The sequence below is a fragment of the Pleurodeles waltl genome, chromosome 4_1 (assembly GCF_031143425.1).
Source record: "Pleurodeles waltl isolate 20211129_DDA chromosome 4_1, aPleWal1.hap1.20221129, whole genome shotgun sequence".
NCBI classification, from domain to species: Eukaryota; Metazoa; Chordata; class Amphibia; order Caudata; family Salamandridae; genus Pleurodeles; species Pleurodeles waltl.
The window spans coordinates 223251349-223274149 of record NC_090442.1 but is presented as its reverse complement, the minus strand read 5'-3'; the positions used below and the strand labels follow the sequence as shown (position 1 = coordinate 223274149).

The following is a 22801-nucleotide window of genomic DNA, read 5'->3' as shown; positions in this document are numbered from 1 at the left end:
GGTAGATAGTGCAATGTCTGCAACTGAATAGGAGGCTTCTCAGTCTGGCAAGTTTTCTGGGTATAACCTTAGTCCTACTAAGACACAAATAACTTTGAATCATATTAGAACACGATTCAGTGAGAGGGTCATCGGTGAACAAACGTGTCTAGGTTTGAGCAGCTATAAAAATGAAGCAATACTCAAAATTAACTACCAGACTTGGTATAGATAAACTTTTGTATTAATGTGGAATTGGTATAGGTGAATTATTAGTTACATAAGCAAAGGGAGCTTGGTAAAAATGTCAATTTTGCCTAAGTTTCTGTGCCTGATTCGTTGAATCCCACTGTTATTTCCCAATTCTTGGACTTGGATTCTACAATTAATACCTTTATATTGGGCTATGAGAAAAGCAGAAGAGCAATGAGATTCCTTAAATTACCTACTAGAAAAGGGGGATGGGCTTTACCAGATTTTTGTTTTTTCTCCTAGGTGTTTATAAGTAGCAGGATTCTATCACTTGTGTCAACTTCTTTGTCAGCAATTTCCCTCGATATACAATATCTGTCTGGGTAAGGAAGCCAGTTGATGCTTTATTAGAATTAATGATCGTAACTACAAGTCAGGTTTAAGACTCTGAAATCAGCTATGGTAATTTGGAATGCTTGAACAAAGGTGCTAGACACAGCCCATATCATGCTTTAGTCCCCTTTATAGGATAATAAATCACTCCTCAAAATCTTTCAAGACCATTACTGTAAAATGTTGGCAGCAAAGAGGGGTTAACACTACTGGGACTTGTATAATTAAGGTATTCTTTACTCCTACTGTGAGCTTAAATACAAGTATGGACTATCCGGACTAGGTTTTTTATGTATCTTCAGATCCGGTCATAGTTCAATAATGCTTCTTGTGGTCAACTTAACACAGAGCTTGCCCTGTTATTGGAGTTACCCGAAAGATATAGGTATTTAATAACACTTTGAATGATAGTCTAGAAACACTTGCATAAAGTTAGAGACAGAAATTAAAACCAATTTCTAAAAAATAAGGATGCATTCAAACTGTAGAAGATGTGAAGTGGAGGATTCGGGGATATGCATATTGTTGGAAATTGTGTTTCTGGTTGGCAGAGGTATGCACTCTGTCCAAATGAACCCCAATCCTTGTCAGGGTAAGTCAGATACACAACATAAATTAATCTGTGCTCACCCTCTGGTAGCTTGGCACACGGCAAGAAGGCTCCACTTAAGAGGCAATTTGTAAAGTATTTATGCAACACTTTAAACAGTAAAACAGTGAAAGCCCCACACAAAAGTAACACCACACCTGATTAGAAAAAAAAAGAGTTTAATTGTATGAGTAAAACAAGACCAAAACAGATATGAATTTTTAAGTGTAGTGCATTAAAGCGCCTACCTGGGCTATCTGGTCACACTCCAAAAGTTCTGGCCAACTGCGATGGAGCACAGGTCGGATACAGTCCCAGACATGTCCAGCTGATGTTTTACCTTCTCAAAGTTCATTCAAGAGTCCCGTTCAGGGGCAAGAAGTTTGCGGGGAGCAAGGAGAATGCTATTGCAATGGTCCGCGGACACAAAGACTTGGCAGGGTGTTGGGAGATGGGTGGACTGGAACTTGCTGTCACAAGCTGTCACAAGCGGCGATGCTTACTGTGCAAAGAGACAAACTTGTGGCAGCTCACACTGATTCTTCTTTGAGCAGCGCATTTCCTGTGGGAGTGGGCCTGTTCGCATTCGCAAAGAGCACAAAAGCTTGATCTCAGGAGCCACAAAACCAATTTGAAGGGCCTAGAACTAGAAGGGCACCTCTTGGGGGTCGGGAACTGGATGAAGATGGGTCCAGGAGCTGTAGCAGATGTGTTGGAACTCCTTTGTGTCCCTGAGACTTCAGAAGAACAGGAGGCAACTCAGCAAGCCCTTGGAGTCACTCAGATTCTGACTTGGAGAGAGTCAGTTCTAGTCCTTCTCACTACTAGGCACGGAGGGCAGCAGGCAGCAGGCCAGCACTTCAGAGCAGGAGTCCAGCAGAGTGACAGTTGTTTCAGCAGCACAGGTCCAGAAGTGTACTGGTTTGGTGGAGGCCCAAGTCCAGTTCTTATAACCAGTGTAGCCCTTGAAATGGCGGAGACTTCAAAGAGAGGCCTTTGAAGTGCAAAGGGTCCCTGCTCATCCTCCTGGTTATGCAGCCTTTGTGTGAAATCAGGACAAAGTCCATTCAGGTATAAGTGCCAGCTCCTCCCTCCCATCCTGCCCAAAGGATGGCCCACCATGCTTTGGATGGCCCATCAGTAAAACCTAAGCTCCCTATGTGTGTGGCTGTCATGAGGGAATGCACAGGAGCCCAGCCAGACGATTATTCAGAGGCAGGCAGAAGGCACCATATGGTTGACGTAAGAAAATGCCAACTTTCTAAAAGTTGCATTTTCAGAATTACAATATGAAACCCAAATTCACCATAAGTTGTGATTTTAAATTGTGATTTTAGAGACACCAAACTTCGGGATCCCCTCACTTCCCTCTTGGAAATTACATTTATAAATGTAATAAGGTTGTCTCAATGTTATCCTATGGAAGAGAAAGGCCATGCAGTAGTGAAAAACAGGTTTAAGAGTTTTTCACTACCAGGACATGTAAAACGTAAGAGTACATGTCCTACTTTTATTTTTATACACCACACCCTGCCCATGGCCTGTCCAGAGCCATCCTTAGGGGTGACATATATGTATTAAAAAGAAAGGTTTAGGCCTGGGAAGAGGTGTAACCTAACAGGTCAACACAGCAGTTTAAAACTGTACACACAGGCTCTGCAATGGCAGACTTGAGACATGGTTAAAGTTACAGTGCTACAGGCCCATTAGTAGCATTTAATTCACAGGCCCTGGGTACATATAGTGCACTTTACTACGGACCTATAAGTAAATCAAATATGTGAATTGTGAATAAGCCAATGTTTTTATTTTTATTTTTTGAAAATATCATTGTTGCTTGAATGTATATCAGTAAATGTTGAAAAGACAACAAATTACCAACTGTAGAGGTCGAATACATTTCTATACATCTATACATCTAAGAATTATAAAAAGTGATCTACTATGCAAAAGGTATGAAAGGAAACCTGCAGTTTAGGAAAGTCTATGGGCAGTCTCAATCTGTAATTTAAGAATGTGTCACTCAGATCATTTGAAGGAACATACTGGATCTGGACCAAGGAGTACAAAATATGTTTATGTAACATGCTAAACTTTTTGTACCGGCTATAACTAAAATACCAGTTGAACCTAAATTATAGTTTAATTCTATATTGATCAGTATCTTTTCTCTAATTTCTCAACAGAATTATATATATATATATATATATATATATATATATATATTCATGCCTTTCCAAACCAGTTTTATTGTGTTTAAACATGGGTAGATGCACTAGTACTCGTGAGCATAGCATACATAGGGCACCCACTACAACATCAACATTTTACTTAAGTTAAAGGCAGTATGAATGCCTGCCAAACGGGAAAAGAGTAGAGTCAACATACTAAAACAAACAAACATGGATTAAAAGTGCTAAAGCTAGGTCTCCGAAGGGAAAATGGAGTTGTGCAACAGGTAAGGTGCTCTGGGGCATTAGTGATCCAGTAATATGGGTGCGTCTATGGATTCAGTTACATTCAATACTATTGCCTTTGGTGGTGATATATAGTATACAGGTTTGCAGAGAGTTCCACACATGGAGTACTGCTAGGGGTGAGGGTGTACATTTGATGCTTCGAACGTGAGCAGTGAGTTATCCCACATACGGTCAGAGTGGTGTTTTGAAGGCCTCTATTCTCCTCTTCACGTAGATCAAGGCTTCCACTCATGGCACAGTTCTTCTACTCTGTATGCTAGTGACTCAACAGTGGAGCTGCCATAAAGCACCAGGACATGACTATGCCCCACCTTTCCTAAGGTGGAGAAATGTATTCCCCAACTTGTTTGTTTGGGGTGACTGAAAAGAGTTAATAAGCAGTTTGCAGTCCATGTAGGTCAGTGAGTTGCAACATCTTTTTTAGGACCTCAATCACATTGTTCCAGTTCCTATTCATGACAAGGTGAATTCCACAGCATGTGGAAGAAGCCCAATGAGCGTGCATCTGGAGAACGATAAAGTCTGTGCATATAGAGTCTTAGAGTGCTTACATATGTCCCGTAGGTGTAGTTAAAAAGAGTATTTGAAGTGGGAATTTATTGAGCCCTTGTGATTGCACTCCAACAGCTTCTTAATTTCCCAATCAGTCAAAACTCTCCTCGGATCCAGGTCCTATTTGAGTTTCATGTTCTCTATGCTGGTTTTCGTCATGGGCTTTAGGGACTGATGCAGCCACCTGACCTGCTATCTGCTCTTGCCGAGGGTAAGCAGCGTGTGTTTTAGGTCCGTCCCCTTACTACTCCTTTGTATGCGTTTTGCACTGGTAACGGAGTCATACACCAGGAAGTGGTTGGCTGGAAGTTCGCCCTCCTCTACAAATTTCTCCAGTGTTTTCACCATCAAAGTGCAGCAGTCGCCCACTGTCCAAATCCCCACTTCTGACCAGCCCCAGGATGTGTACTCGTGAAGTGACCCTGAGATGTCACCAGGCAAGAGAACGGATGCCGCATACATTGGGAATCGTTTGGTCAATGTTTCATTCCTTCTTCAACATTTTAGTCTTGTCCGGAGGAATGTCAAGCTTTACCTACCATATTTCCTCAAAAGAAGGTCTATCAAGACAAGATCCCCTAAGCCGCGGTGTCCTCCCGGCTGGCATGTCGAAATATATCATATATAATCCCACAAACCCATATTGTTGCATCAAGTTTAACCAAGGACAGAAAGAAGAGACTAATTAATTTTAATGGCATAAATAAATTGTCTCTCGTGAACCACAAGTTCACTTGACAACTGTAAGTTTTACAGGGAAGCAAAGAGTTTTTCAATATGTCAAATTAATACAGTGATTTTTAGTGAAGAACAACTACTTTAGAATACCATTTTGATTTCAATGCTGGTAACCCTCGGAACGCCTGACTTTTTAGTTATCTGCACTCTGAATGCTAGAGATTTTAGTTTCATTTTTCTTATTTTAATGATGATAGTAAGAGGGGCAGTGTGCAAAATGCTTATGGATAAATAAACTGGGCTTGGTAAATGTGACGTTCATGACAAGGGGCTAGTTGGTAGCTACTGTATGTGAAAGGCTTTTGAAATGCTTCACTGCAAATCTCAAAACTAATCATAGTTAAAACGTGAAAATACTGCTCAGACAATCATATCACCCCTTGTTTGTTATTTCACACCTTTAATGAAAAAAAAATCCCAAATTAAGTATGAAAATCAAAGACAATTAAGCATAGGAAATTCCAGAGCACCTGGAAACCTCAATAAAAGATAAGTCAATAAACATTCTGAACATCAAAACTGAAGCATGTTTGTCTCTGTGGCACTTTAACTATTAGAGTAACCTGTTATAATTCCTGGGTGCTAGCAAAGGCAAGCCGACTAGTAAATACAGAGTACGAAGACACCTTGAAGCAGTTTTTATACTAGTACATTATTCATGCCACTGGCATGATTTTATAACCATAATAAGTTTACGTGACTTATTCTGTAAAACGCTATAATAATAGGGAGAAACCATAAATTCCTGACACTGAACTTAAATATTCATCTTACCAAGAAGCCAAAATGTGTCTGATTATGTTCGTCAGTCAAGAAGAGAACAATATTCAATGGTAAAAGGACAGGCAAAACAGAAATGTTCTCTTAATCTCATACGATACCGCTAATTGTTCTTTACTTGTGATCTAGTACTAATAGCAATTTCTTGCATGGTTTACACCTTGAGCTTTGTATGTAATTTAGCAGCCTTTGTTCTACGGAATAGCTTTTACCACCATGCTCGTCAGCGAAGCGCATAGTGTCTGCTTTGTGTGCATTTTATCTTAATGTTCTTTTGCTGGCTTTTCTATTGTACAAAATAAACAGAGCATATACATTTTAATAAGCATTACGTTATCCCAGTAACACTTTTAGCATCATTACTTAAATCACTGATTCCAAAAGAACAAGTTACCTATGTTGGGGAATGCTGTTTCTGGTGGATACTCTAACTGCAGATTCCTAATCTTTAGAATATACCCAGGCTCGAGACTGTATCCAGAAGATTTAAACAGTATTGCACACATGCACCACTAGGTGGTGCAGAGCCACTCCCCTGCTGACTTTGTTCTACCCCCCAGTAACAGTGGAACCGCATATAAGCGCGTCAACATCAGTTTCTTTCTTGATTGGCCACACCCTTGGACGCAGAGCCCAACAGTAATCAGAGGTACCAGTGTGAAGATCTCTAGTTTAGGGCCTCTTTTTAGCTGAAATAGATACCAATTCACATAACGGGGAGGTGGGAGGGCAATGAGAAATCTGCAGTTAGGTTAAGTATTCACCAGAAGGTAAACAACATGTGTTCCTGATGGATACTTCTAACCACAGATGTATCACCTTTAGAATAGATACCAAAGCAGTAGTTCCCCATGTGGTGGGTCTGTGGAATGGCTCAGTCCAAAAACCCCTTCAGGACTTAACCATCAAAATGTACTTTCACTGGGACATGGCTGTCAAGGTAGTAGTGCTTTGTGAATATATGCACGGATACCCACGTTGCGCCCTGAAGGATATCAAGGACATGTATTCTGTGTGCCAGTGAACTGGTAACAGTCTTGGCTCTGGTAGAGTGGGCCCCTAGTCCTATTGAGGCTGGTTCATGGTCAGTGTGTCGCAGATCTTACTGAAGAGGACTATCCACTTGACAGAATTATTTTCAGCACTACCTTGCCTTTCTGTGCCTTAGAGAACCCAACAAAAAACTGATTGTGCACCGAATTATCTTTGGTGCAATCTATGTAGAAGCACAAAGCTCTTCTGGGATCCAGTTAATGGACTCTCTCCTCTTCCTTCTAGGGGCGCGGCGAACAAAAGAACAACGGGAGAGTTACTGATTGCCCAATGTGAAATGCAGTTGCATCCTTTGGCAACATCATTTTATATGGAAAAAAGCTGGTGCAAGGTAGTTGCACCGACAGCACTTGTAGTTCGCTCCTGCAACAACCCAAAGTTCTTGCGACCAGGAACACAGTGTTCAGAGTCCGGAGACGTAGCAGACATCAATGCACTGGTTCAAAGTGAGTGCAGATGACAAAAGTGAAGACCAAACTGAGGTCCCACTGTGAAATCACAAAGGTTTTGGGGAGAAGCGTGTGGCAATTCTATGTGAAATCTCATCCCAACATGTGACTTGAACAGGGACAGTTGGTGAGGCAAACATAAAAAAAAGTAGAAAGGGCAGACAAATACCCTGCTGGGCCACAGATAAAACAGAAAACAAGACATCCAACAGTTTTGCCTGTAGTGGGGCCATATTGCACATGCATCACTAGGCCATAAAGTTGTCCTAGAGCCCAGTGTAAACATACTTTGTAGGCTGCATGGCATCCAGAACTTTGAGAGGAGCCCTAATTCAGTCAACTGCTGGGTTTGAATCTCCATACATGGAGGTGCAGATTGACAAGGTTCAGGTTCAAGACCCTGCCCTGCTGCTCTGACATGAGATACTCCAGAAGCGGAAGCCTGATCACAGGACAGATGCTCATGCCCAGACGTTACGGGTACCACACTCTCCTTGCCCAGTTTAGAGTCACTAGCACAGCTAAAGCCAGTCATTCCTGAACTCTGGTCAGGAGAGGCAATGGCAACAATGCATACATGAGTCCTGTGCGCCACTTGCTCCGGAATGCAAGAGAGACCCATCTTAGAAACTCCAGTGCACAAAAATTTTGACATTGCATGTTCGACTGTGGGAGAAAAATCTAGCCATTGTTCTCCCCATTTCTGGGAGATTCACTGTGTCACCTAGGGATGTAATCACCACTCATGATCCACCAGGTGCTGACAGCTGAGTTTATCTGCCCTGGCATTCAAAGATCCCGCCAGGTGGTCATAACCAGGGAAATGTCCGGTCGCTCCAGCCGACTTCAGAGGCAAAGAGCCTTTAGGATCCCACCCCTCCATACTTGCTGTAGTACCACTTCACATTTGTGTTGTCTGTGAGTACCTGAAGCAGTCCTCTCTTGATTGACAGTAGGATGGCTTTCATCGCCAGGTGATTGGCCAGTAGCTCCAACAGCTAGACATGGACATGGGTCTCCGCTGGAGACAAAGGTCCTATGATCTTTATCTCCACATCTCCCAGGTGAACTCTTGTACCGATCTGCCACACATTAGTCACCACTGTCAGCTCTGCGTGGGGCAGGGAGAAGGGTCTGCTGCTGGTTCTGTGGCAGCTAAGTAGCCACCACTGCGGGTCTTTTGTGGTCTCCTTTGAAACCTGTATGGAATCAGAGAGGTACCCTGGTGCTGGACCCACTGCGACCTCTGGTTCCATCGCAGAGCCTGGAATAGTCAACGAGCAGGGTGTAGGATGCCAGAGGCCTCAGAGCCACTATCACAGCAACCCAGGACTGAGGCTAAAACATCAGGATCATAGCACAAATGCCCTGGACTTGTTACAGCGGAGGGAATGGCTGTAACTGCACCATATGTAGGATGACTCCAATGACAGAGAGCCTCTCAAAGAGTCAGAAGTGACTTTGGCACGTTGATAATGAACGCCAATGATGGAAAGATGTTAGGTTTGTCGTATTCTGGAGGTAGTCTATGAATGACTGTGGCGAGCCTGCCTTAACAGCCAGTCGTCGAAGAAGAACAAAGCTGGGATCTTCAACCCACAAAGCGATGACTGCAATCGCTTTTGTGAACACCCAAAGGGCACTGGTGAGGCTAAAGGGGAGCATGGCAAATGAAAATATTCTTAGCCCACCTTGAACCGCAATTAGCGCTTTTTGGAATGCGAGATTGGGGCAGGATACTAGGCGTCCTGCAGGACCAAAGCCATGATCCAGATGCTTAGATCCAGGGGAAACAGAACATGGTATCACACAAATGTAGGGCAAATCTGTGATCAACATACGCTATCTAAAGGAGTCGCAAACCTTCAATACCCTTGTTCTCTACTTTTATTCCAAAACCATCCATTGTTTATGGACCATAAGGCCTCACCCACATTATCATGTTAGGCTTAATCCACGGTTAGTCCGCCCGCTGGGTTAAAATGGTACCGACCATGTCGGTCTGCACCTTGACACAAAAAATAATCTCTGGGTGAAGGGAGCTCAGAATAAAGTGTGCTGTGGCAAATGTAGGCAACCAGATCTTAAGTCCACAAAATTGCCTCTGTGCGTACACTGGATATCTCCTTTATCAATAGGGTCACATAGGGTAGGATTAAAAAGGATTGTTCCTAAATCAGGAACAACCACAGTGGGGTGTCTTGAAGTGATAAGGACTCACCACACCACCACGTCCACTAATGCCGACATGTTTCGGCCAATCATAAGGATACCCGCCTGGAGAAGATTAGCTTCCAGGTAGAGGGTCATGGGCCTTCTTCAGGGAAATCCAACAGAAGGTCCATCCTGTTTGGGAAACATACCTAATTCGTGCAAGAATAAGTCTTACCTATTACCTAATCGTTGTCAGAGCACCCTGCAGCCGTCAGGGCTCTGCCTCATCAGTCACTATATTTGAATATCTGGACAGTTGATATAAAGGGGCAGGGTAGGAATGCTCTGCCCCCTGGGACCTTCTGGGGGGACACCGAGGGACTCCACGTGGGGCCAAAACTGAAATAACAGTAATCTGTGTTGCATTAGCACAGGAATCCTGCAGAAATGAAAACAAAAAAACCCAAAATGGTGGCATGGGCCAGCATTCTTCAATTAAAGCATGGGAGGGTGGCCCCCATACCCGAGCTGTTTTTGCCCCCGAAGATCCAACCCGCTGGGGCCAATTTACTCATTTAGGGGAGGGGAGCACATCCCCCCACCTTGAGCCATATTAAACCACAGGGATCACAGCCACAGCACCCAAAGTATTTGTTAAGGAGAGGGCCCCTACCTGAGCTTTAGATGGCCCTTTGCACAAAATCCCCTGAGATCAGCTCACTTGAGCTTATCCCGGGACACATAGTGGTTTCCCAGCCTGCACCTCTGCAGGCAGAGAAACATGTTTGCTCCCGTCTGGCAGGAGCATTTTCGAATTTTCTGCCAATGGAAGCCATCACAAAGTCTGCTCCCAGCAGGTAGGAGCTTTGAAAGTGATTCTGCTGACTGGGAGCAGACTTGTGCTCTGTTTCCCTCTGTGTATTGTTACAGGCAGGAAAACAGAACAACATATTGCTCCTGTATGGAGGGAGTAGCAAAAATATCTGCTCCCTCCAGTGGAAGCAATGCTTCCTCTTGCAGCATCAGGGAGCCGGCCTGGACTGCGGAGGTACTGGGGCTCCCCACTCCACAGCCCCCAATGTGTGGATGGTGGGTGCCCCAGGTGAGGACTGGGGCACCCACCTATTCACAATGGAGGCCCCGGGGGATAGGGTCCCCAGGCCATAATAAGCACAGGGGCTCTGCAGCCCCTCCTTTTAAGTAAGGAACAGCCCTCAGGACCTTATGAGGCTTGGGGATGGGGGACACGCAGCCCCTGCCCTTAATAAATACATTGGGTCCTATGGCCAAAAATGGCATATATATCAGAGGTCTTCAAACTGGGAGGCCTCAAGTGATCCCAGGGGGGGCGCCAAACGCTGGCAAAATAAATATTATACAGATAACATGCTTTTGTTTTAAGCAGAAGCATGTTATTGCAGGTTTAAAAAGGCAACAGTACTTCACTGCAATGTTTAAATAGGTTTAGACATATTTAAACATTGCCATCTTTCTAAAATAATTGTGAAAAATTCTGAGGGGGGGGGCCAAAGATTTTTTTTTTTTCAACTGGGGGCGCGGCATTAAAAGGTTTGAAGACCACTGATATATATATATATATATGTATATATATATATACACACACACACACATATATAAATTATGTCTGACATTTCTTTCCGTGGTCGTGTGATTCCCATGGGATTGCAGCAAAATCTGCAAATTTATTTACATTTTGGTCCGGGGTGTGGTCCCAGTAGGACTCCCTTCATGGGGCCGAGTGGGGCAGGGTATCCTTACCCTGCCCCGCTATATCATTTATTTTTTTAAACTTCAGGACAGGGTGCTAAGTCCCCAAGCCCTGTAATGACTGTCAGCAACATTTTACTCATGTTGCTGGCAGCTAATCAGAGTGCTCGCTTCCGTGGGAGTCTGACTCCCACAGGAGCGAGACAGCGCAAGGGAATAATAACTCCTTGAGCCGATCAGAAGGCTCTACTGTTAAATCAGCACTACTGAATCTTGAGAGACTCTTGCTGACCTATTTGTTCAGATAAACAAATATGTTTTAACTTAATTTCTTAATAATTACTGAATAGCACCAAACCACGAAAAGTACAATCTGCAAACTAACATCTACCCTCCTGCCAAATTTGGGGTAATACTGTTCAGCAGTTTTTGCAGTAGAGCTGCTTAAAGAGGTCTATGGAATATGCATGAGGAAATTTGCTTTTTTTACCCTCTCTCCCCCACCTTTTTTCTTGGCCTCGCTTGATGGATCACCTCAAAACTTTCCAGGAAGGAGCTGAGGTGAATTTTTTTTTTTTACTTTTTGTGAAGATTTGTCAGACGGCACAAAAGTTATTAGCAAAACAAAAACGCCTTGTCTATGGAAAAAGAATCCTAACTATAATTACTAAGTGGCCACTGTCAATGGGAGATTTTATATATATATATATATATATATATATATATATATATATATATATATATATATATAAACAAAATGTGTTTCTAGGATATGTATGGAATAATTTAATATATATAAAATAGAATGTATAACCATATATTTAATGGCATGCCTTTCTTAGTCACTTCCAGTCACCACTACCTGGAGTTTACACCAGGATTAAATGTGGATGACTTTATGAACTGGAAGTAAAAAGTAAAAGTGGCAATATCTTCAGAATGCAGTAATACGAACTGTGATCTAAAAGAGCAAAACAGACTGAGGTGTTTTGAGTAAAATCGAGGAGTATGAAATTGCAGGATTTCAAAGGTGACATAATGGATCTTATATTATATGCATGGCACATGAAATACTACAGAAACTCAACAAGCTGGTTTAACATTCACAAGATTCAAACAAAACAGAAACTTAACTAAGTCTATTTAAGACAGGAAGGGAGAAAATATGGAAAAGAGCTACCAGTGGAATCATACCTTATCCTTTTCTTAAAATAAGGTGGATGATTTCAAAGTCTAATCAATGCTGAAAAGGCTGAGGGGGGGGGGGGGGGGAGAGAGGTTTTACATTTTCTGTAAATAGTTGACAAGTCAACCTGGGAATCCTCGGATCAAATGAGAATGCGTTATGTCCCGAAGCCAGAGGACGGGTCCCAAGTAACAAACCAATGTCATAGTTGCTCATGTCAGATTAATAAACGAAAAAAGTCCAGAGGATAGGTACTCGTTTGACTTGTGCAGAATGGGTGGGCTTTTCACTTATTCACTCTTCATTTTCATGCCATAAAACCTGTGGCAGTCGAACTCCAGAGGGGCAAGTGACTGGTTTTAGAAAGGTTAATATCAGTGTGAGGACAATTAATAAAACTAAGAGTTGTAAGTTAAGTAGCATGTAGTTCTACAAGATATTTACATTCTGCAACATTGTTTTAACATAACAAATACTAATGAAAACAAGCGGAATCCTAAAGTCGTTCAGAAATGACAGTCATTTCACTCCTTTAGAAGATCATTAGTGTGATTGTGGATATTCTCCTTTGAGAGAAAAGAACCCAGAGGATGCAAATACAACATAATATAAATGATATTGTCAAGGACTGGACGCTAAGAAGGTCTGTTCACGTTCCTTCTCGACTGCCCTAGGAAATGGAGACCCCTCCCAGAAGACACATTGCCAACCTTCTAACACACATGAATGTTTCCAAGTGGCTCTATAAGAGGGTCACAGTTACGAGGAAGCAAGACAAACGTAAAAAAAACCTCCGTCATGAATGCAACAAAAGTAACAAGCGAATGTATTGGAACCCACCTTCCTCCTGTGATTGCTTCAATGAGTTAAACAAGAACTTACAGCACAGGAAAGGCTAAATGGTTCATGTTGGACTGCGAACCTCCAATAAAGTTCTCTGGACAATCCACTGCCTTAGAAAGGCTAGTTGAAAGGCTTTACGATGACTCTTCCTTCACAACCATCGTCTCAGGTAAGCATATGAAGCAGAAGGCCGTGATTGCCATGCTTCGTCTGCTGCGAGATTCCACAGCTCTACCACTACCTGCCCAGAGTGATTGCGATTAAAGAACCATCAATATGGGCTAGGACACGAGCACGCCCAGCTGTGCATTGGGTGTGGCATCCAACACCACGCTGTCCGAGTATGCGCACAGCCTATCTCTGTCACGGGAAGCCCCCTAAGTAATGGGCAGAGGTGTGACAGACAGAGAGGGTGAGTGGAAACAGAAAACCACTTCCACTGGAACACGCAGTAAATCCATTTAGCATATGATACTGCTTAGAGGAAGGTCTTTCTTGAACTGTCTAGCTTGACTTTTCGGGATCTGTCTGACAAACACAATAGCTGCCAGGAAGTGAGGCAGATGATCTTAAAAAGTAGGTATTAATTTATTAAATTGTGTATTTCAGGGGTCAGTGTTTATGTCACTTCAATTGTTATGCAGTTCTCTAAATATATGTTGCTCATCACTAAATACATTATTATGAACGTTTTTTTTTTTTTTATATCTCGTGCTCTACCAACCTGTTTTAAAGGACAAATACAAGCTACACATAACACATCCTTGCTTTACGATCATAAACACTTAATCCAATGTCCTAGTGTGCTCCTCTTATTTGTGTCTGCCATTAACAGAGACCTGACTGTTATGAAGAGAGAGCGTTGATAGTGAGGAACAGAGACAAATAGATAGGCAAGTGGAATATAAGTACTGCAGAAAAGAAACATAAGAAAGATAATTTTACTATCTCAAATTGCTCTTAAATACCACAGAAAGGCATGACTCAAAATGCCACACACACCTACAGAACTGTGCACCACGTAAAAGGGAGGGGCAAGTGGGAAACGTGTTGTGCTTGAAAGTCTATAGCGACTGAAAAGAGCTTGAGCCCAAGTTGCTTAGAAGAAAGTGGTCACATTATAATACTTAGAACATTTCCTTATTAGGGAACAGCGCCGCAGCATCACACACACACTCTCTTCCTACATGAAGGAAGCAGGCAGTGCCCAGGAATGCAGAGGGAAGAGTGACATGTTCACAATGTACAACCCAGGCGTGCCAGAGACTCACAATCAGATATTCAGGTCAACTGCTGTATGTTACAGTGTAGCCCAAGATAACATTTTCAAGAACTGGAGAATTTCACAATGGGTTGTATAGCAGGATAGCTACTACAGAAATACAGTACTAAAAGAATATTGTAACAAAGAGACAAACACACAACATATTCTGGAGGAAAGCATATATTGGTATGTATAGATGTATTATTCTAACTGCACATCTATGTACCTTATAAATAGAGTCACTGGCAAGAATTCTGTTAGCTTAACCTACTGCATGGAGAGTAGGAGCAGATCATTCACAAAAAGGCAGAACAAGAGAATCATTAGGACTCTGGACCCAACTACATCATCACTGCACATCGCAGGCACCTCTCCTCTGTCTTCATCAGTCCTTATCTCTCTGCTGCCTGTGACACAGTGAATATGCCATTAATCATCTGGTTTCAGTGTCATCTCTGACTACATCTTCTCCTGGCACTCCTCTTACTTCACTAATCGACCCTGTGGTGCACTGGGAGGATCAGAAACCTCTGTGGCAACCCGCCTTAAAGGGTGCCCCACAATCCTCCGTTCTTGCCTCCTCATCTCATGATACACCTCCTGTAGTCTCTTTGATGAAGAGGCCCAAAACGTTTAATATCGTTCAATCTCTTCCTTTCAGACCTGTATCACTGACTACAAAGTGACATGGGATGGCCCTACTGATCTCTTTCCTTACAAAGATCTGTCATCTTGCTACATCTGTTTGCAAGTTTCCTGCCCACATGGAACAGAAGATGTATCTCTACTCGATTGTCATCATTGACTCTTGCCTGACTCAAATGATCCAACAAACTGAAACAATCTGCTCTCACATCGTCCCCATTCAACCAAAACCTTCATCAATGTACTAGCTATCAAAAAGCGGGCTATTGCTGGGTGCATGCCTACATTTTACCGCTTTTGAAATTACAGAAAAATTCTTTAACTTTAAAACTCAAAAAATCTTCAAGTTCCATCAAGCCCGACTTTCCAAGACACATTAGGGAAGTAGCTATCAAATCAAAACAAACTGCTAGCTAAATTCCGGACTCTTGTTTAACAATGTTTAAATGCATCCATGACTAGGCTCCTTCTCACTATGTTCAAGCTATTATGCTATCGAACACTTATCTTTCACTCAACTTCAAACCCTCCAACTCACAACACCTAATTTACCTGCAGCTTTCTGCACTTGTCTGCTTCCCTCTTATCAAATTCTAAAATGCTACGTTTTAAGTTGACAAGATTCCCCCTTTTCGTTAAGTTTATTAAAACAACGCATTTTTACATTGTTTCGCTCCATCGCCTCCACCTCCCTTCAAGTTCTGTATCTTTATGCCTTCCAACCTAAGTGCCAGGGGTGTAGCTTGGTCAGTAAGATGTGGGTGGGAGGGGAGGTCTTGTGAGATTCAGATTTTCCGACAGTCTGGCATATCATGTTTGAATCCATTTTAGGACAAGCAGGGTGCATGAGAAGGGCCTAAGGGGTAGTGGAAAGGGAGATGAATGCGGTTTGATAGAAGTAGTGAGAGAGAAAACAATATTCTGTAAAATAATTAACATTTTTGAGGACTTTCAAAACAGGGAGAGAGAGTGTGTGATTTTTTTTTGTCCGTTTATGTAAAAATTCATGCTGAAATCTGACGGACATCTCACAATACCCGACTGAAAGCACTTGAACCCAACTATTTATCACAAAAAGCATTTATTGGGGGGGTGGGGGGCTGTAACACCCCAAACACCCCCTCACCCCCGAAGCTACGCCCCTGCTAAGTGCCTAATGTTTTTCTCCTCTTTCATGCATACTGCATGCCTTCCACTGCGTGGAGGCCTATTCTCTGGCTTTGTACATCCTATCCTCGTCGGGCGTTTGCTTTCTTTCCTGTTACCTAGCACTGTTCCCTTTGTTCCTGTGGTCTCCAAAGCGTTTCTGCCAAGTAGGACTGAGTACTGATCATTACAGCACTGTACTTGATAAATCAAGTATGACGATAATTCAGGTCTCCACGGGAAACCAGATTAACTCCTTTAGGGTGGTGTGGTTTGATGCCACTTGTGCCATTATGTGGGCAACGCAAGTTGGAGGGTACCTTTCGGTGGAGCCAACACTGAGCTAGGAATGTGGTAAACTAGGGAACTGTCACCGTTCAGGTGAAAGGCGAACAAAACACTCACGGTGCTGTTAAAGTCTGTCTCGGGCACGTATGGTTTTAGTTTGTGTGGGAGAGAGAGATAGCTTGTACAACACCGTATGGGTCTTACTGCGGACATTTAATGTAACCTTACAGCCTCTCTGGGATTATTCAACTATTTGGAGAACTCGATCTAGACAATTAAATGTAAAAGTAACAGAGGCGTGCTCTCTCACTCAGCAGTTTTAAGCAATGCAGTCAAGGCACAATATCCAAACTCAAGCCACAAGGATACACGATATGAGGAACTACCAAATAATATATAACTTCTCATACCTGCTGGAAAAGCTGCCCATGGAATAGCAGGGGATACACTTTGAGTTTCGCCATCTCCACTATCAAAAGTCTCAGCAGCCTATAGAAAATATCAAACAACAGACCTTCAAGTAACAAACAAATGCAAGAAATTGATTCGTTCCCCCTCTTGTTGTTCCACCCAATTAAAATACCCCAAAAAACATTCTTGCATCTCTAGACATTAAAGAAAAACAGATGTGCAATCAAATATATACAAATCCGTAGCTAAACAATGCACTCAGAATGTAAATGAAACTGAATGTATTTCATAATTTACTAAAGCATTTTTATCATGGCACAGTACAGACAATGGATTTTGGAACCCCATTGTCCTGGATGAGGTTCTCTGCCACTGGTGTCCTAGGGTGTTTTATACTATGGCTCTTCAAACTGGGCCTAGTACAACCTTTTCCTCACTTGACTTTCAAAATAGCGAAGACAAGCAGGGAAAAGCTTCTCTGGGGGGTTGTGTATGAACCAAGTGCTTAGATTTCAACACCCAACTTAGTGCTCATCTTTTTGTAAAAAGAAACTACTTTTAGTCTCACAGCAGAACTCAATACTACATAATTCAATGACTATGTGATACAGGGCTGCAAAACAAGTCAGTGATTAATAGGAGCCAGGGGTTGCAGGATGGGGCATCTGGGACTCATTTTTGGGGAATAGCATTTACTTTTCCTCATCAGACTCAGACCTAGAGCAAGACATGGAAAAATACTCAAGGGGAAATGAGAAGGAAGAGAAAATGGACAAACAGTGACAAAGAGAGAAAGCAGAAACCGGCAAGAGTGAGGTAAAGGGGAAAAAGTGTCTGGCAGTGGGAATAAAGGCAAGAGGTGGAATCAAGACCATGCAGCCTTGATACTCAGCAAGCCAACATTCAATAGCACCGGCAGTGGGCTTCTAAACAAAACCTTGGGCCCGCCACTTATTCTTTTACAAATTAAGCACTGTGTAAACCCATCCCAGTGGTGGTGTCTTTTCTTCCCACTACAGCCGGGACTGTGTGTGCCCAATTCTTAACATGCTAAGGATTAGGCACAGATAAGGTAAGGGTGCATACAGGCTCAAATTCCTCGACAGGTCAAGTAGAACTCAGTTCAATGTCTTGTACTCCTCGGGAATAGCTTTCAAGCTTGCACGACAGACTCATCTGCACATATTAATCTCTTATCCCAGGTGCTGGTTAAGCCCTGTGTTCACCTCTTGGTTATTGGTGTAGCTGAAGTAGTTTGGTGAATGTGTTTCACATTCCTGCCGTCATGGCTCCAGTTCTTCTCCTGTGTGTGGCTGTGATGGCGTCTGAGCCTCAGTTCAGAGTTTCTGGGATGACATCAGAAAGGTAGTGCTTTCCTACTCAGTTGTAGTCAAGCGGTTTCAGATTCAGCACCTGTGGCCTTCAGGCTGAGACTTCTCTTGTGGAGTACGTTCAGCAGTTGCAGTCTCTGGGCCATTTAGAGCTTCCTGCTTCAGTAGCGACAAGACTTCACTCTCCATCATATGGGCAACAGCAGTCTTTGGAGCCCTTAGTAGCCTACTAGGCATGACTGTGGTACTTTCTTTAAAACAATCAGAAATGTGACACAGACTGGGAATCCTCTCACATAATGGAATTCTCTTGGTTTCACTTTTTAGAATAGTCAGCCTTGCCTGGGTGCTTTGTACACCAGGAACATGCTGGGTTTCTCCTCCAGGACTGTCTCTCCTTCTGCAGGGCCAGGCATGCTCTTTGCATTTCCCAACAGACAGCAGGATTCTACCCACTTCAGGCAGACCCTCGGTCTCTCAGCAGAAAGTGAAAACTTCAGGTAATGTCTCGCACACCTCTGGGAGGCCCCAGTTGCAGCCCCAGTTGCACAGCAACTCCGAGTACGCCGTGGAAGGCCCCTTCCTTGGTCAAGAAAATCACACTCTTCTACACATTTGGTGTTTGGACAAAAGTTCAGAAAAATAAATATTGTGTGGACAAAATATTGTGTCAAGAATATCGAGGACAAAAATATTGAGAAGGTAAGTTTCTACAGGTAAGCAAAGTTTCACTATATATAACTTCCCATATATATACCTTGACAATACACATATATATATTTTTTTCAATGTGTAGAGATAAGAATAATAAATCTATAAGTACACATACATTCTCAATATTGTGGCCCTCAATATTTCTGACATGATATTCTGTCCTCACAATATTTTGGTTTCCATATTCTGTCTGTGATCCTACAAATCAAAACAGAGGCAGAAGATCTCTGCACCACATTTCATGAGATTTCCTGAGTATTAGAGATAGACAGAAGGACAGGCCCTGCCTAGAAATGTCCTCACCTTGAAGAACAGAAACTACAGTTCCTCGCCTTAGCCATACAGTCTCCAAAATAGCAAAGACTAGGAAGAACTAATCAGCAGTCCTTTTCTAACAACCTCCTCATTGAATTTATAAAGGTAGCTCTGTTTCCATCATCCCTCACTTGAGTGTCTGGGTTGCCACCCTCCGGCTATAGGAATGCAGGTTATACCTACTGTCTGGGGAAGATATCCTCTTCCTCCATCTTGTTCCATGTTAAATTAAGGGCATCCAAAACAGATCCCACTGGCCCCAAAGTACTCTGACTCAAACAACACACAAAGTTCCAATACCACACGTGCTACAAACAGCCCCTGGAGAGTCATCTGTATATGTTTTTATGTGTAGATATGCTCCAGCAGCGTGAAGATATGTGCAGACATGGTGCAGTAGGAGCCAGGCAGACTGTGGAGCTGTGTGTGCGCTGCACCACATCATGCCTTTGATCTCCTGCCAATTAGGGTCTGATTAAGAGTCGGGGAAGAGTGGTAAATCTGCATTTAAAATTTAAGTTACCATACAATAACAAGCACTAGTGCTGCTCAATTTTGAGTTGAAGACCATGGAGTGGGGAATTACCGCGTGGGACCGGATTTAGCAGTCATAAAACCACACAGAATTTCCAATTCCACTGAGTTTAATGCATGAATCTGTCACCTGCAACTGTGGCCTAGCAAGATGGTGGAGTAAATACGAGCTCGATCCCTCCTGAAGCTTGGTATGAGATCCTGCAGCATGCTGTCCAGTATATGCCCCAAAGATTTGCTGTAAAGGATGAGAGGAGCCCCCGGACTGCAGTGGACCTCCAAACAGCAGAAAACCTGTGCAGCCTGTCTAGACCTGAGGAAAGTTGGCGAACCTTGCTCCATGGCCGTGGAGCCATAGGCTGCCCCCGTCTGGGGCAGCAGACTCTAGCAGTGACAAGTACAGAGGACTGCCAGCCTGAGAGATGCCCTAGGAGTAAAGGATGCCATGCCCGGAGCCAGGCAGCCAGCAAGCCTCATTACTAGGGCCTGCAAGGGCCTCCTCACAAGAGTAGCTGGGCACAGAGCCAGCGCCTAGTGCAGCCCCCTGCAAACTACAACTGGTGGCTCAGGAGAAAGAGGGAGACCTGGAGATAGCTGTGCATGCTTCTAAGGCAGCCACAGAGAGGGAGAAGGTGCTGCACCAACAGAGAGAGTCTAGCGGGCCGAGGCAGTGAATGGAGCCAGGTAGAGCCTAAAATTCCTGTTGTACCTGCAGTGGGGCCTGGAGCTTGCCTAGGACGGCCCCCTGTGCCCCTGACTCTGAGCTAAAGTGTGCTAAAGTACCTCTGGGAGTGGACACAGCCATCTGGGATCAGCAATTATGGCCAAGGAACAGATGCCTAAGTTAAATCACTTGGTGCCACAATATTGAAAACAGTATTCAAATCCACCCATAACACCTGAGAAAGTTTGATAAATTTGTCAACCTTGCTGTACCACAATACTGGATTCTCCTTTAATTTAGGAAGTGTATTCGTAAAGGCATCACCTACATTCCAAGGCACATGGATGTAGTCTCCACCGGGCACCTCTCATAACTAGAAACTCTGAGCCCCCTCTACGTCTAGTGAAGGAGGTGGTTCGCCTTGCTTCCTGAGGTAGCTACTACCTTCAACTACTTCTGGTCTTTGTTTTCATCCCAGCTGCTTTCCCGTTTATCTAAATCGGTAATGTCATCCCTGATTTCCTCATACGTGTTATGTGTTCTTCATTAAAACATACACAATAACTCTTCTATAACAATTTTGTCCTATTTAGATCTATGTCATACACTCGGGCCAACTTGGAAAGCTTGTCATGAGCTTGCCCTGTGCATTGTGACATCTTTGCAAATGTATGTGAGTTTAGTTTCCTGATAAATGTCCAAGCGAGAAAGATCACAATTGCCTAAAATCATTTCATTTAGCTTCAATTTTAACCTAACCACATCCACATGTTTATCCTTCTCATGGGTTGGGGATTCCTTACTTAACTCTGAACTTTCACAACCTTGAGGGGACCCATTAAATAATCTAATTAAATCTTCTACGAGTTAAGACCATTTGGGGATCTAGGCGTATTAAACATTACTCTTACTCCAGGACTGCTATTTGAGATGTAGACGGGGGAGGGGTCCCAAAAGGACATAAAAGAGTTTTGAGGTATCGGGGAAGGATCCATTATTGTGCTCAATGTCGAGGACAAAGGGGCATTATGTGGTGGGGTTGCCTTAATCAGGACTAAAGGAGTTCTTCCTATCCCTCCCCAGGCTTGGCGCACAGGGACTGTGGTTGACATATCTACCCCAGTGGGAACTGTTAAAGAATGTATTGTACCCCCAGATGACGCAGTTTTATATTAAAGAAGCACAGGATCAACAGGGATAGTTATTGCATCTGGGGCATTGGGAAGAGGGAATTCACAGGAGCATCAGTCCCCAAAGTTCCACCCATAGTGCTGTGACTGTGATTCACAGGGGCAGGGGCTCGTTCAGAGTTTTCATCCGTGGCAGCACTGTTCATCCCTTTAGGTGGGGCAACATTGTAAGGTAGTGGACGAGCTGACAACAGCACATCCAAAAAGGTGTCACTAGAATTACTATCACTATAATCACCCGAACACTCTGGGCTCCCTTTTCATTTCCTTTTCTTTTTCCTTTTCTGAGGTTCATCACTCGTCAGTGCAGGATATAACCTAGTTTAATCAATTTCTGGCCGCTATTTTTATTGTTCTGAATTCCACTTAGCGGCTACACAACTATGCACAATCTTCCTAACTTTACCCTCATACTTTTATTTATCCTTTGAATTGGCCACATTTTCCTAAGCCTTAAGTGCTTTATATTGTACAGGTCCAGATGGTGGCTTCATTGCATACAAAATCTTCTCAAACTTACAATAATCCTTACGCTTAATGTGCCCTAGCGAGGAAACCTCAATGCATGATGTATCACCTATTTGTGACAACTTGTTTTATTCTTGTTGTGTCTGTTACCATTCTGTATCTCATATTATTATGGCTCAACTTATTGAGACATTTCAGCCTGTAAACTATATTGCTGTATCTTGTGAACTTATTTTTTTATGCTGCTTATACACTGAATTGAATAATATGCTAAAGTAAACTCATGTTATCATAACTATTGATTACTGGTCCTTAGAGTGAAGCCACATTGATTTCACAAACTGGAAGTGTATTTCTAATGTTATGTCCCTTACAGCATTTCAAGTCAGCTAACAAAAGGTGCATACAACCAATGGTGAAATATCTTTCATGATTTTTTACAAAAAGACTATGATGTAAGCACCAGCACACGATCACTAGTAACAGAAGGTTTGAATTAGGAAGAGCACATATCTTAACCATTGTACATAAGGTTTGGCTACATCTGAAGCTAGGAAGGAATCAATAATCGATTCCAATAAACATGGCACCAAGAGGGTCAGTTGCTGTAAGTGTAACCAAGGTTGTGGGCTCATAAAATTATTGATCTGCAAAAAGAGTGCAGAAATATTTTGCTTAGAGAGCTATTTGTGACATCATTAAAAGATGTGAAGTC

The 22801-nt window shown here is 42.9% G+C and overlaps 1 protein-coding gene across 1 annotated transcript in view; it reads right to left on the bottom strand.

Annotated features, from left to right (window-relative positions):
- Nucleotides 1-22801, bottom strand: part of CCDC91 (coiled-coil domain containing 91) — a 1353016-nt gene that overhangs the window by 1168578 nt on the left and 161637 nt on the right. The window contains exon 3 of the mRNA XM_069228181.1: nt 16870-16948. Within this exon, the coding sequence (XP_069084282.1) occupies nt 16870-16948 (79 nt within the window). The remainder of the gene's footprint in view (nt 1-16869; nt 16949-22801) is intronic.